This window comes from Neoarius graeffei, chromosome 18 (genome assembly GCF_027579695.1).
Source record: "Neoarius graeffei isolate fNeoGra1 chromosome 18, fNeoGra1.pri, whole genome shotgun sequence".
NCBI lineage: Eukaryota > Metazoa > Chordata > Actinopteri > Siluriformes > Ariidae > Neoarius > Neoarius graeffei.
This window is the reverse complement of record NC_083586.1, coordinates 26,355,284-26,370,283: the sequence shown is the minus strand read 5'-3', so window position 1 is coordinate 26,370,283 and position 15,000 is coordinate 26,355,284. Positions and strand designations below refer to the sequence as shown.

Here is a 15,000-nt window from a genome sequence, read left to right as displayed (position 1 = left end):
ACAGGACACTGGCAATCACAGACTGATAGAACATCCACATGAGTTTCCTGCAGATGTTAAAGGACAGCAGCCTCCTAAGGAAGTATAGCCTGCTCTGTCCCTTCCTGTATAAGTGTTTGGTGTTGCAAGTCCAGTCCAGCTTGCTGTCCAGCCACAGCCCGAGGTACTTGTAGGAATCCACAGCCTCCACCTCAACTCACTCGATCAGAACTGGTCATGACCTTGGTCTGGACCTCCCAAAGTCAATGACCAGCTCCTTGGTCTTCGAGGTGTTGAGCTGCAGATGGTTCCTGTTGCACCACACAGCAAAGTCCCTCACCAGGCTCCTATACTCCTCCTCTCTGTCATCACTGATACACCCAACGATGGCTGTGTCATCGGCAAACTTCTGAATGTGACACAGCTCCGAGTTGTAGCAGAAGTCTGCGGTGTACAGGGTGAAGAGAAGAGGGGCCAGCACCGTGCCCTGGGGTGCTCCAGTGCTGCTAATCACAGTGTCAGACGTGATGTCCTTCAGCATGATGTACTGCAGCCTGTCAGTGAGGTAGCTGGAGATCCAGGTGACCAGGCAGGGGTCCACTCGCATCCTGTTCAGTTTGTCCTGAAGCAATAGGGGCTGGATGGTGTTGAAGGCACTTGAGAAGTCCAAGAAGAGGATCCTCACTGTGCCATTTCCCTTATCCAGATGCGAGTGGGCTCAGTGTAGCAGGTAGAGGATGGTGTCTTCCACACCGACACCTGCCCAGTATGCAAACTGCAGACAGTCCTGGGCATGTTGTATCTGGGGTCTGAGGAGGCTGAGGAAGAGCCGCTCCAATGTCTTCATCAGATGTAAAGTGAATGCCACCAGTCGGAAGTCGTTCAGCTCGCTGGGCCGATACTTTTTGGGAACTGGAATGATACATGATGTCTTCCAGAGGGTGGGTACTCTCCCCAGCTGCAAGCTAAGGTTGAAGATGTGTTGGAGTGGTTCACCCAGTTCAGCAGCACAGGTCTTCAGTAGTCAGGGACACACCTTGTCCAGGCCTGCTGCTTTCCTGGGGTGAAGCTTCCTCAGTTGACCTCTGACCTGGTCTGCAGTAATGCATGGAGGAGTCTGTGTTGAGGTGGGGGATGAGGGGGCTGCTGTGATGACTGGGGGGAGATGTGTTGAGGGAAGAAGGAGAGATGGCTGTAGTGAGGGAGAGGGTGGGGGGGACGTGGGCTGGTTGAACCGATTGAAGAAGTCATTCAACTCATTCGCCCTCTCCACTGTCCCCTCAACGACTCTGGTCTTTGTATTGTGGCCTGTGATGGTTTTCACACCTTCCCAGACCTCCCTCATGCTGTTCTCCTTCAGCTTCTGCTCCACCTTTCTTCTGTAGCTGTCCTTAGCTTCCCTCATGCTGCGTTTTACCTCCTGCTGTGCTGCTTTCATTGCCTCCCTATCCGTGCTCCTGAAGGTGGCCTTCTTCCTGTTGAGGACAGCTTTGACTTCCTGTGTTACCTATGGCTTGTTATTAGGGTAACACCATACAGTCTTAGTGGGGGAGACCACGTCTGCACAGAAGTTAAGGTAATCCGTCAGACAGTGTGTCAGCCCCTCTATGTCCTCACAGTGTGGGCTAAGCAGCACATCCCAGTCCGTGATGTCATAACAGTCCCTGAGTAGCCTAGTAAACTAGACCCACCTGCCTAGCGGCCAAAAATATTTTTGCCTAGCGAATGGGTCTAGCCTCGCACCATATAAACAAAAACACCCCGGGCATCAAATCGTGCCCACCAATCACATCGCAAGGTTTTTGTTTGGATTCTTTGGGCAGGCTTTTGCAGGAGTGACGACAAAGCTGCACGACGCTGGAGAAAGCACAACAGGAAAGATGGCTAAGGCTAGTGAACAGCGCTCATTTGACTCCGCTTTGGAATCAGTTTTAGAAGAATTAGACTTGGAGTTTTCATTGAAACATGAGCAGGAAGAGGCTCTCCGCTCATTCCTTTTCAAGAAGGACGTTTTCACTGTTTTGCCGACCGGCTATGGCAAAAGTCTGATCTACCAGCTGGCTCCGCTTGTAGCCAAAAGGATGGGCTAGTTTGTGCAGTACGAAGAATTAAAGGTCCCATGGCATGAAATTTTCACTTTCTGAGGTTTTTTAACGTTAAAATGAGTTCCTCTGACCTTCTTAAGTCACCCCAGTGGCTAGAAATTTCATAATGTGTAAACCAAACTATGCCCAACATTTGAGAATGGCGCGTCAAAACGGCGCGTTGATAAGCTCTTCCCTTTACTACGTCAGCAAGGGAGATGATCCCCACGCTCCCCCTCTGGATTCCCACCCACCGTATGGATTGCCCTCCCAGTTGTAGTGAGGAGACCATAGAGGACACAACAACATGGCATCACCTAAGCGAGCGAAACATGGAAATTGCGCTGTACATGGATGTGACAACACAGAAAAGAGTCTGTTTTTACTGCCGACGGGAGAGCCCCTGAAGACGCAGTGGCTTAATTTTATTTACTTCAATAATACGCCGTCGAGTCTACCTAAGACGGTGTACAGTACGTTTGTCGGAAGCATTTTCCTGAGGAATGTTTCCACAACTTGGGACAGTACAGGGCAGGTTTTGCACATCAACTGTCACTGAAGCCTGGGTCCGTACTAAGCATCCCTGCCGCATCAGCCACAAACACCGAACAAGTAAGTGTATAACTGTTAAGTCGTTTTGCCGTGTTTTAAAATCAGTGCGTTTGCAATGGCTACATTAGCTGTGCAGCTAACCGCTTCCTGCAGTTAGCCAGGTACTCTGCGCTACCTCTGTAATAATAGCCAATCAAAACAGTTTTTACAAAGACACCCACATTCTTTTTTTTAAGTCACTCGTTCATTTTATTTGTTTGTTTGTTCAGTAAAAACCCAAACATTTGTTGAATTTATTTTATTTCCTCGCGTCACACCTTAATGACGTCAGCGCGCGGTATTTTTCCCTGATTCTGGGCCGGGGTGTCGTGAGTGGCAGAGCAGCTCCATCGCCGCGATCCATTGAAAGTCAGCCCTAGATCCAATCTTTTGTCGGGAGCCGAGGTCGCGCGGGCGGCCCTCCAACGGCACCGGCTGCCCGTGGAGGCAACGGTTCTCCCAGGGGCGAGTTGGGGGGAGGAAACGGCAAAGTCCCCACTCCTCCATGATAAAACTGCTCAGTTTTACCATGGGCCTCAGGCTGAAAAAAAACCGACAAAGTCCCAGTTTTACCATGGGCTCAAGTTGTACCATTTTTTTAGACAGGGTGGACGGACCAGGGCATTCGCCTGCCTGGCTGTGCCCGACGAGGAGCACTCTCAGCCGGCTTGGGAGGCAGACGGCAGCCCCTCCCCCCATGGCACGCCCCCACCCTCTACCCTTCCCCGCCTCCATGCTTCTCATTAGCAAAACGACGCACTGGGAAAAGGGCTGAAATGGGGCTTTCTTCCAGGAGGCTATATCTCCGTTCCGAGGGTTCATTTCGAGAAAGGCTGCGGATATAACATCCGGAAGCCTCCACGATCCCGTTTAAAGCATCAACAAACCACCATGCCATGGGTCCTTTAATAAACAGCTTTGAAACATTACTTTTTGATTGTTTCTTATTTTCCCGTTATTTTAAATTTAAGGGAAATTATTTCACCAAACACCACTAAATAAAAACTCTCAAAAACAGTTTAAGCAAACCCTTGAAAAACACTTGAAAAAAATAAGAGTGTATGTTAAGCATGTGGTACAGACTCCAAACTTGTGGTCATTATCTCCAAACTTCTTAATATCTAGAACCTGTTTATTAATTAATACGCATTTTGAAAAATTATTTATTTCAAGGTCTCCCCCACTGCGCGCTCTGACTACGTCACAGTCACTGTTGCGCTGATTGGTCAGAGCGTTGGCCTGTACGCACAGAGACAGTTTGAAAGACAGCGGTTTGTTCCACCCCCACCCTTCAGAAATGTCTACGGATCGAGGCCAGACTAAATATTCACATTTAGTCTGGCTTGCCAGGCTAGTCCCTGAGGGCATCTTCCATTTCAGGGGACCACCTCCTGATGGAGCTAGTTGTTGCAGGTTGCCTTTGAACCAGGGGGGTGTACTTCGGCTGTAGAAGAACCAGGTTGTGGTCAGACTTCCCTAGTGGGGGGAGGGGTGTGACTCTGTATGCATCCCTCACATTAGCATACAGCAAGTCAATTGTCCTGTTGTTCCTTGTTGGACAATCCACAGCCTGGTAAAAAGCAGCCAAAGTAGAGTCCAAAGTAGCATGATTAAAGTCCCCAGAAATAATGATAAATGCCTCAGGGTGCTGTCTGCAGCCTTGCTGTGACAGAGTGAATCCTCTCACATGCAGCGGCTGCGTCTGCCCTCGGAGGGATGTAAACATAGATGGTGATCATGTGACTAAACTCCCTCGGCAGATAATATGGCCGCAGGCTAACGGCTAGCAGCTCCAAGTCCGGGCAACATAAAACTGTCTTTACGGAGATATGTCCTGGGTTACACCAGCGGTTGTTAACATAAATGATGAGTCCCTCACCTTTGCTTTTCCCGCATGTGTTAGTGTCTCTGTCGGCTCTCACAGCAGTGAATCCCCGCAGGTCCACGTTAGTATCCGGTACAAGGTGTGTTAGCCATGTCTCCGTAAAGATAAATAAGCTGCTCTCCCGGTAAATCCGCTGGTTGTTCAGAGCGGAAAGCTCGTCAACTTTATTCGGCAGCGAGCTCACATTCCCCATGATAACGGAGGGAATGGATGGTTTGTAGCACCGCCGGTTGTCCGCTAGTCTAGCGTTTAGCTTAGCTCCAGCCTTGCAACCCCTGGGTTTCCTCCTCAGCTCAGCCGGAATAGGGTGTCGTATTGTCCCATTGTTTTCAGGGCCAGCAGCTCCTCTCTCGAATAAGTGAGAAAAACTGGCTCCTGGTTGCGTGTTAAAGTTAAATATATCCATGTTATATAGTAAAACACACTATGTCTTCGTAAGAAAAGCAGAAAAGTAAAAAAGGTGGAAAAAAAGAGGTTTAAAGAGCTAAAAACTACAGAGCTACTGGAGAAGCAGCCGTCTCACACAGCGCCATACATATCGACATATTGCACTTTATATTGCAATATAATGTGCAATATAAAGTGCAATATCTCTCCTGCCGCCCCCTCCCCTTTTTTCCTCCTTCCCCATATCTTATTCTTTTTATATTTGTATATGTAAATACTTTATTTTAATTTATCTAGAAGTTTTCCTCTATTTCTTTTCTCTGTTTATCTGTAATGATGCTGCTGGAATCTTAATTTCCCTGATAGAACCTTCCCAAAGGGATCAATAAAGTTTTATCTAATCTAATCTAATCTAATCTAATCTAATCTAATCTAATCTAATCTAATCTAATCTAATCTAATCTAATGCTGCCATCACAGAAGTGTACAGTAGTTACCTTTTTCAAGGGCAACTAACATACTGTACTACTAACACATCTAACATAAGGCTTCCTTTTTGCACAGTAAAGGTTTAACTGGCATTTGTGGATGTAGTTCCATATTGTAGTGCTTGAGAAGGGTTTGCTAAAGTAATCCTGAGCCCACGTGGTTCTATCCACTATAAGTGAATGAGGGTACTTGATGCAGTGCCGTCTGAGGGATCGAAGATCACGGGTATTCAACTTAGGCTTGCGCTCTTGCCCTTTACACACCGAAACTCCTCCAGATTCCTTGAATTGTTGAATGATATTATGCACTTTCTTTGAGGAACGTTGTTTTAAACATTTCAATAATTTTCTCACACTTTGTTGACAAACTGGAGATCCTTGGCCCATCTTTGCTCCTCAAAGTCTAGGCCTTTCCTGGATACTGATTTTGTACCAAATCATAATCACAATCACCTGTTTCAAATCACATCATTATTTAATTGTTTTCCTCATTACTCGCCCTGAATTGCCCCCATCCTAACTGTATTGGAATGTGTTGCAGGCCTGAAACACAGGAATTGATGTCTATTAACAAATGAAATGAAGTTGACTGGACAAAACATGGAATATCTTGGGTTCATACTGTCTGAAATGAAATACAAGTCAAAGGAAATTTAGAAATCACTGCTTTCTTTTTTTATTTGCATTCTGATTTGGAGTCATAAGACCCTGCGTTTGCAAGGCAAACACAAAATAGGGGGTAAGAAACATGTTTAAGCAAGCTGGCACAAAATCCACAGACTATGCACTGTCACATGCTTATAATGACATAATTCAATTTCTTATGAAGTGACAAATTACCACTGTTATGCTGATGACACACAGTTGTATGTTTCTGCAAAACCAGATGAGACACACCAACTTAATAGAATTGAGAAATGTGTAAAGGACATTAGACACTGGATGCTTATGAACTTCCTTCTGCTTAACTCTGACAAGACTGAAGTACTTGTACTAGGACCACATGCAGCTAGAAGTAGGTTTTCTGATTACACAGTAACTCTGGATGGCCTTTCTGTTTCTTCATGCGCAGCAGTAAAAGACCTCAGGGTGATTATTGACCCCAGTCTTTCATTTGAAACTCATATCAATAACATTACCTGGATAGCTTTCTTTCATCTCAGAAATGTTGCAAGATAAGAAATATAATGTCGCTACACGACGCAAAAAAAAAAAAAAAAAAAAAAAAAACTAGTCCATGGTTTTGTTACCTCCAGGTTGGATTACTGTAATGCCTTACTGTCTGGATGATCCAATAAGTGCATAAACAAGCTCCAGTTAGTTCAAAATGCAACAGCAAGAGTCCTTACTAGAAATAGAAAATATGACAATCACATCACCCCTATCTTATCCACACTGCATTGGTGCCCAATCAAATTTCATATTGTTTATAAAATACTACTATTGACCTTTAAAGCACTGAATGGTCTTGCACCACAGTACCTGAGCAAACTTCCGGTCCTTTATGACCTGCCACATCTACAACCCTGATTCCAAAAAAGTTGGGACAAAGTACAAATTGCAAATAAAAACGGAATGCAATAATTTACAAATCTCAAAAACTGATATTGTATTCACAATAGAACATAGACAACATATCAAATGTCGAAAGTGAGACATTTTGAAATTTCATGCCAAATATTGGCTCATTTGAAATTTCATGACAGCAACACATCTCAAAAAAGTTGGGACAGGGGCAATAAGAGGCTGGAAAAGTTAAAGGTACAAAAAAGGAACAGCTGGAGGACCAAATTGCAACTCATTAGGTCAATTGGCAATAGGTCATTAACATGACTGGGTATAAAAAGAGCATCTTGGAGTGGCAGCGGCTCTCAGAAGTAAAGATGGGAAGAGGATCACCAATCCCCCCAATTCTGCGCCGACAAATAGTGGAGCAATATCAGAAAGGAGTTCGACAGTGTAAACTTGCAAAGAGTTTGAACATATCATCATCTACAGTGCATAATATCATCAAAAGATTCAGAGAATCTGGAAGAATCTCTGTGCGTAAGGGTCAAGGCCGGAAAACCATACTGGGTGCCCGTGATCTTCGGGCCCTTAGACAGCACTGCATCACATACAGGCATGCTTCTGTATTGGAAATCACAAAATGGGCTCAGGAATATTTCCAGAGAACATTATCTGTGAACACAATTCACCGTGCCATCTGCCGTTGCCAGCTAAAACTCTATAGTTCAAAGAAGAAGCCGTATCTAAACATGATCCAGAAGTGCAGACGTCTTCTCTGGGCCAAGGCTCATTTAAAATGGACTGTGGCAAAGTGGAAAACTGTTCTGTGGTCAGATGAATCAAAATGTGAAGTTCTTTATGGAAATCAGGGACGCCGTGTCATTCGGACTAAAGAGGAGAAGGACGACCCAAGTTGTTATCAGCGCTCAGTTCAGAACCCTGCATCTCTGATGGTATGGGGTTGCATTAGTGCGTGTGGCATGGGCAGTTTACACATCTGGAAAGACACCATCAATGCTGAAAGGTACAGTATATCCAGGTTCTAGAGCAACATATGCTCCCATCCAGACGACGTCTCTTTCAGGGAAGACCTTGCTTTTTCCAACATGACAATGCCAAACCACATACTGCATCAATTACAGCATCATGGCTGCGTAGAAGAAGGGTCCGGGTACTGAACTGGCCAGCCTGCAGTCCAGATCTTTCACCCATAGAAAACATTTGGCGCATCATAAAACGGAAGATGCGACAAAAAAGACCTAAGACAGTTGAGCAACTAGAATCCTACATTATACAAGAATGGGTTAACATTCCTATCCCTAAACTTGAGCAACTTGTCTCCTCAGTCCCCAGACGTTTACAGACTGTTGTAAAGAGAAAAGGGGATGTCTCACAGTGGGAAACATGGCCTTGTCCCAACTTTTTTGAGATGTGTTGTTGTCATGAAATTTAAAATCACCTAATTTTTCTCTTTAAATGATACATTTTCTCAGTTTAAACATTTGATATGTCATCTATGTTCTATTCTGAATAAAATATGGAATTTTGAAACTTCCACATCATTGCATTCCGTTTTTATTTACAATTTGTACTTTGTCCCAACTTTTTTGGAATCGGGGTTGTACTTAGATCATAAGGTGCAGGCTATCTGCTGGTACCTCGTATAGTGAAAGCTACATCAGGGGTCAGAGGCTTTTCTTACAAAGTCCCACAGTTATGGAATAGCCTTCCAAGTAGTGTTCGGGACTCAGACACAGTCTCAGTGTTTAAGTCTAGGCTGAAAATATATCTGTTTAATCAAGCCTTTTGTTAATAGTTTTATTAGGTAAAGGAGTAGATCTGGAGGGTCCTCAGACATACAGTGTTTTGGTAAACTGGGATGTATGGATGCTGTCAGCCCCCCACTCGCTTGCTCACTCGAGTTTGTTGATGGTGTAGTGGCTGGCTGCTTTATGTCCCAGGGTTTCCTCATGCCTGTGTTACCTTCTGGCTCTCTCCTTTTAGTTATGCTGTCATAGTTAGTTTTGCCGAAGTCCCTGGTTGCACTCAGTGCAAATTGTATACTCTTCCTACTCATCAGGTGACACTGGGCATACCTAACAACTTGTGTTTTCTCTCTTTCTCTCTTTTTCTCCCCTCCCCCCACTCTGTCTGTCCCTCTGAGTTACATATCAATCCTGAGATTGACCTGTCTGATCCATCCTGATGCCTTATGTCTGGCTGGAGTCTCATCACATCGCTCCTGTGGAGGACTGGCCCATATGGACAGTTGGAAGTCACACTTGGAAGATGCTCTGGACATTTAGTAGTAATGCTTTTATGGCTGAGGACTACAGTTGACTTGCTAGCTTTCGGACTGCAGTTGTCATGAACAGTTTTGCACTCAAGTTCCTATCAATGAAGAGTTTATAACATCAACGAAACAGACTTCATGTTAAAAATTTTATAATCACGTTGTCTGTTATCACCTAAATGAGGATGGGTTCCATTTTGAGTCTGATTCCTCTCGAGGTTTCTTCCTCATGTTGTCTGAGGGAGTTTTTCCTTGCCACCGTTGCCACAGGCTTGCCCATTGAGGATAGATTAGGGATAAAATTAGCTCATGTTTAAAGTCAATAAAATTCTGTAAAGCTGGTTTGCGACAATGTCTATTGTTAAAAGCGTTATAAAAATAAACTTGACTTGATAAATCACAGCTGGTACAAAATGCAAGTTCTATCTTTTCTGTAACCTACAGATGTTCAATGTATATTTTAATGCTGCTGTTCAATGCTAAATTTTTGTGAATCATTTCTATTGATGCTGGTGTCACAAACGGCGGCACTGTGGTGTAGTGGTTAGCACTGTCGCCTCACAGCAAGAAGGTTCTGGGTTTGAGCCCAGTGGCCGACAAGGGCCTTTCTGTGTGGAGGTTGCATGTTCTCCCCGTGTCTGCGTGGGTTTCCTCCGAGTGCTCCGGTTTCCCCCGCAGTCCAAAAGATATGCAGATTAAGTACAATGGAGCCACTGTAATTGGCGCAAGCTATAGTGGTTTCCCAGCCATAATGTATGTACATTGCTATGGCAAAGCTAATTAAATTAAATTAAAATTAAAACACAGAGATGTCTAAGCTGACAGGTTCTATGGAGGTTTGTATAACTATGTGCATATTTCATCAGGTTGCACCTGATAACTTTGGAGATTTTTCTTATTTTGTTTTATACAGCAATTCAGTTACTATAATGAACTGTGATATTCGTGTTTGTTATTCTTTTGGAATTTATTGAGCAGATACCAGAGGTGTTTGAAATACTGGTGATGACAAACTCAAACACACACAAAAAATATTTCATAAATAAAAGATTCTTACCTCATACTATTTACTTTTTTACATAAGTCCTGCCAGCGCTTTCCCATGCTGTAAAGTTGTTTTTGCAGCACTATAGCATTGTCTGCCCTTCCCAGTGATGCCACAATACGCTGTCCATTTTCATCAAGTGAATGATACATGTCTGTGTGGCTATCAATCTCGCTCTGGAGATCCTGTAAAGATTAACAGGGGTATAACAGGGATATTTCAGTTAGGTTTTTTTTTCTGTCATTGGAGCGAAGACGCAATACTGTATTAACAAGTTAAAAATGATATTTTCTTAAACATGGGTTGCTTTAGAACATATGATAAATATCAAACAGGTGATACAGTGTACATAGTGTACAATATTTCACTTTCACATACAGGAAGAATAGACATTTTCCTGTGAATGCACTGTACGCAATTTACATTACTCAGTTCCATCACTTTCCGCAAAAGAAACAGCATCATAACAAAAACTGATACAAGAAAGGAACAGTGATAAACAGACCTTAACATGGTATGTCTTCCGGTGTAACATATCCATAGATTAAGACCTCAGGTGAAAAATGCATGTATGTCTGACTCCCTAGAGCACAGTCCTTTATTTCCATGCCATATGGATGTGTGTATGTGTGTGTGTAGTAGGAGTAGTTGAATAAGTTGAGAGATAATATGGAATAAAGTTTGAACAAATGAAAGATGGTGAATAGCCACAAAAAGGGATTCTGCTACTACTGTTCAGAGGCTTCAGCGTGCCTTTTGAGGAAGGCACATTGGGTCTGTTGTTCATAGGGAGTGTGGGCATTGCTTCTGAAAAAAGGCTAAGTCCTGGGAACAAAGGCATCTCCTTATATCCCACTAGTGTGCCTGCCTCTTCAAATTTTAACTGAATGTTTGTGCTGTTGCCAAGAACACATAGTTGCCATACCAGTTTGTACAGGGCAACCAAGATAAATGATTCAACCTACTGTATCAGTGCCGAAATGCTTATGCAGATTTAGATGAACACTCAAGCCCTGATTTACTGAGTTCCCAAATGAAGATCATTAATTTGCATGTGAGTCTCATAAACTGTATGCCTTTACAAGGACTGTTCCAATTTATTTAGAAATAATAATTTCATAAATTACACAATTTACAACATATGAGAGGGTGGCACGGTGGCGTAGTGGTTAGTGCTGTCGCCTCACAGCAAGAAGGTCCTGGGTTCGAGCCCCGTGGCCGGCGAGGGCCTTTCTGTGCGGAGTTTGCATGTTCTCCCCGTGTCCGTGTGGGTTTCCTCTGGGTGCTCCGGTTTCCCCCACAGTCCAAAGACATGCAGGTTAGGTTAACTGGTGACTCTAAATTGACCGTAGGTGTGAATGTGAGTGTGAATGGTTGTCTGTGTCTATGTGTCAGCCCTGTGATGACCTGGCGACTTGTCCAGGGTGTACCCCGCCTTTTGCCCGTAGTCAGCTGGGATAGGCTCCAGCTTGCCTGCGACCCTGTAGAACAGGATAAAGCGGCTACAGATAATGAGATGAGATGAGACAACATACGAGAGAAACCGATTATCTTTGATAGCTGTGGCAAAGAAGAGGAAGCCCTCAGGAGAATAAACCTGAAACTTGCTACCCATATGAATAATTACACACCAAGTATTACATTTATAAATAGTAGTGAGAAACAAACTGTATGAAAGACTCAAATACCATTTCACACTCAAATAAAAGCAAAGTGAAAAGACTGCACACATGCATCTGCTCTGGTGTATATAAGGTGCATGTAAATAATACAAGTTATGTTTAAATGATGTTGGCATTAGAGGTGCAAATGTCTGGAAAAAAAGATATTCCACTGATTTCACTGCAGGAATAGTAAGTCATACTTTTGAGGGTTTACGGTTATTTAGCACAAAAGTCTTTTAGCACAAGTCTTTTAGCACAAATCCAAAGTCTCTTAGCACAACTCTAAATTATTTAGCACAAGCTCCAAGAACAAGTGAACAGTTTGCGCAAGATTGTGATATTTAAGTCAAACTTTGTCATTCAGACCATACAACAAGCAGTGCACGGCTGAAATAAATTACGTTTCTCCACGCTCCAATGTGCTGGTATGTACAATAAACAATAAACCTGTTATAGTAAATGCACACAAGACAACAATAAGTAAACACACTGGTGGCTCGTTAATAGGGGCGATTTGGGCGACGCACTCCCAAACAGGGAGGGAGATTTTTTTTTTTTATCTACTCCTACTACCACGGCAACAGTAATGTCATTGTCCAATCAGGCTAAGGTCGCGCCTGGTGTAGCCACGCCCTTTTGGGGCGATTTCTGTCAGGTTCAGATTTGCCCCAAAATCTCCAATTGACACTAATGGTACGTACGTTTTTTTCAAAAATCATGCTCCCAATGCATTTTCTATTGGGTTTTATGTGCTCGCACAAGCAGCGTGCTTATGTCATACGCCTGTTGCGCCGCGCAAGTGTTGCCAGATTGGGCGTTTTTAAGTGCATTTTAGCGGGTTTTGAACATAATTTTGGGCTGGAAAACGCAACTTGCGCGGGAAATGTGTGAACATTCTATGAAGAAGATGGCAGCGAGTGTTGAGTGCAACAACACGATAGCATCTCTGAAAGAAGTTCCCTTTAGTCGTCGTACCAATGAGGAGAAAACGGCAATCAAACAGCTAGGACCTCCTAGACCGAATTTAAACATCAAGCAAGTGTCTACGAAGGGGGAGAAGACCTACTCAAGAGGTTTTAACAAGAACTGGTACCACCGGAAAACTTGGCTAGCTGGCTGTGATGTAGTCAATGCTCGTTTTTGCTACCCTTGCGTTCTCTTCCACCCTGGAAGTAGCACAGCAGACGGTACAGTGATATCTGATATTTGAATTTACTAGGCAAAAGTTGTTTTTGTGTGTGTGTGTGTGTGTGTGTGTGTGTGTGTGTGTGTGTGTGTGTGTGTTACCAATGGCAGTTTAACATTGCCATGTTTTTGTTTTGCCAATGGCAGTTTAACATTGCCATGCTTGGAATATTTCAGTAGCCTCAAGTTCTCTCTGACTTGGTGTAAATTAAGCATATTTTCAGTTTTTATATATTGTACAGTATATGTGTTCATTGGAGCCAGCAGCACCTTACCTTTTTTCCAACTTGTTAAGCCAAGTTGCACTGACTACAAAACCTTGTGTAACCTTGTGTGTGTATATAGCTAAATAACTAAAGCCTTTTGTGTTCATTGACATGCTTGTAATACTTTTAATTTCCTTTTAAGGCATGGCTTTCTGGAGGAATTCTTGGGAAAAAAAACTGCAGAATTTATTTAGAATTATTATTTGTTGTTAAAATGGTGCAATTCCATATAAAAAAAACCCACATAATTAAGCTGCACATGTTTGTTTGATGGTTCTGCTTTTCTTCATCTTTTTCAAAACTTAAATAAACACTTGTTTTGGATTTATATCCTGCCACTTTAATTGCATTCTTTAGAATTGAAGAAATTAGAATATGTTTATAATTAAGAATTTGTGTCTACTTCTTATAGAATACTGGAATAATATGAGAAAATAAATGAGTAATGTAATATTAATTGATTGTGATGCCAGATGTTTTGCTTTGAAGGCTTCACAATGAATCTTCCTTAGTTTTAGCCTGGCAAGCCATACTAAATGTGAATATTTGCCACTCGTAGGCAAAAATATTTTTGGCCGCTAGGCGGGTGGGTCTAGTTTACTAGGCTACCTTAGTTTGCCACCTTTAATTTGTTTAGTGTTGCCACCTAGTGGAGAGAAGAGATATTGTCTATATTGATATCTGAATTTACCAGGCAAAAACAAGTTCGGCCAATTGATTTGCTACCTAGGTCAATTTACTTCAGTCCTGTGGACATTTACGGTCCGTGTAGACATAACAGGGGAAAATTGCCCCCCCTGAAAAAAAAATTCAGGAGCCGCCACTGAGTAAACATACTAGAGAGCTAGACAGACTTGTATATTGCACTATAAACGCAGATGTAGACCAATAGACAGTGACAGTAGGGCCACAAACAAACATTGCACAGAGAACATATTGTGGAAAAAAAATGGATGAGAACCATAACACTGGTGGGTGATGATAAAGTGCATAGTGATGGCATTGGATTATTGCACAGGATAAGATATTGCACTTTTGCAAGGCACTGTATTTGTATTGAATCAAATGGACTTTTAATAATTTGAGTAAGTTTTCCGGAATAGATTCTGCTCTTTGTTGGCAAAACGCATGTTGTCAAGCAGGGCAAGAGACATAATCCCCCGGTTAAGTAATTCAACAAACGCGTAATTATTGACAGTCAGTTGAATTTGTGATATGATCAGAAGTGACTGAAGTTATCTATGAAGGTGCCCACAATTCATGGTTTGTTATGGCTTAACGAGAAATATCCAAAGACACCAAAGAATTGGATTTTCAGTCCACGTTTCAGGGATCAACAACTGATCCTTAACATGTACAGCAGCAGAAATTCCAGCTTCCAGTCCCTAAGCAATCATAATAAACCCCTTCCTATATAAAAGATGAGAATTTTTTTCGATTATTGTGACCATAATCCAGAGTTGTGCTAAAGAATATAGAGTTGTGCTAAGAGACTTTGGATTTGTGCTAAAAGACTTTTGTGTTAAATAACTGGATACCATTTTGAGAACCTCTTGTATGTTGAGATATGGGCACAATTTAAAGAAACTATCCATCCATCCATCCATCCATCCATCCATCCATC

General features: G+C 42.9%; 1 protein-coding gene across 3 annotated transcripts in view; it reads right to left on the bottom strand.

Moving 5' to 3' along the window:
- dmd (dystrophin) overlaps window positions 1–15,000 on the bottom strand; it is a 509,910-nt gene that overhangs the window by 233,118 nt on the left and 261,792 nt on the right. For 2 of the 3 annotated variants that reach the window (XM_060898614.1, XM_060898611.1), the window contains one exon: window positions 10,274–10,446. In XM_060898614.1, coding sequence (XP_060754597.1) covers window positions 10,274–10,446 — 173 coding nt within the window. Of the gene's footprint in view, window positions 1–10,273; window positions 10,447–10,766; window positions 10,984–15,000 lie in introns of those variants that run through there. The other variant, XM_060898612.1, reaches the window with a different exon arrangement.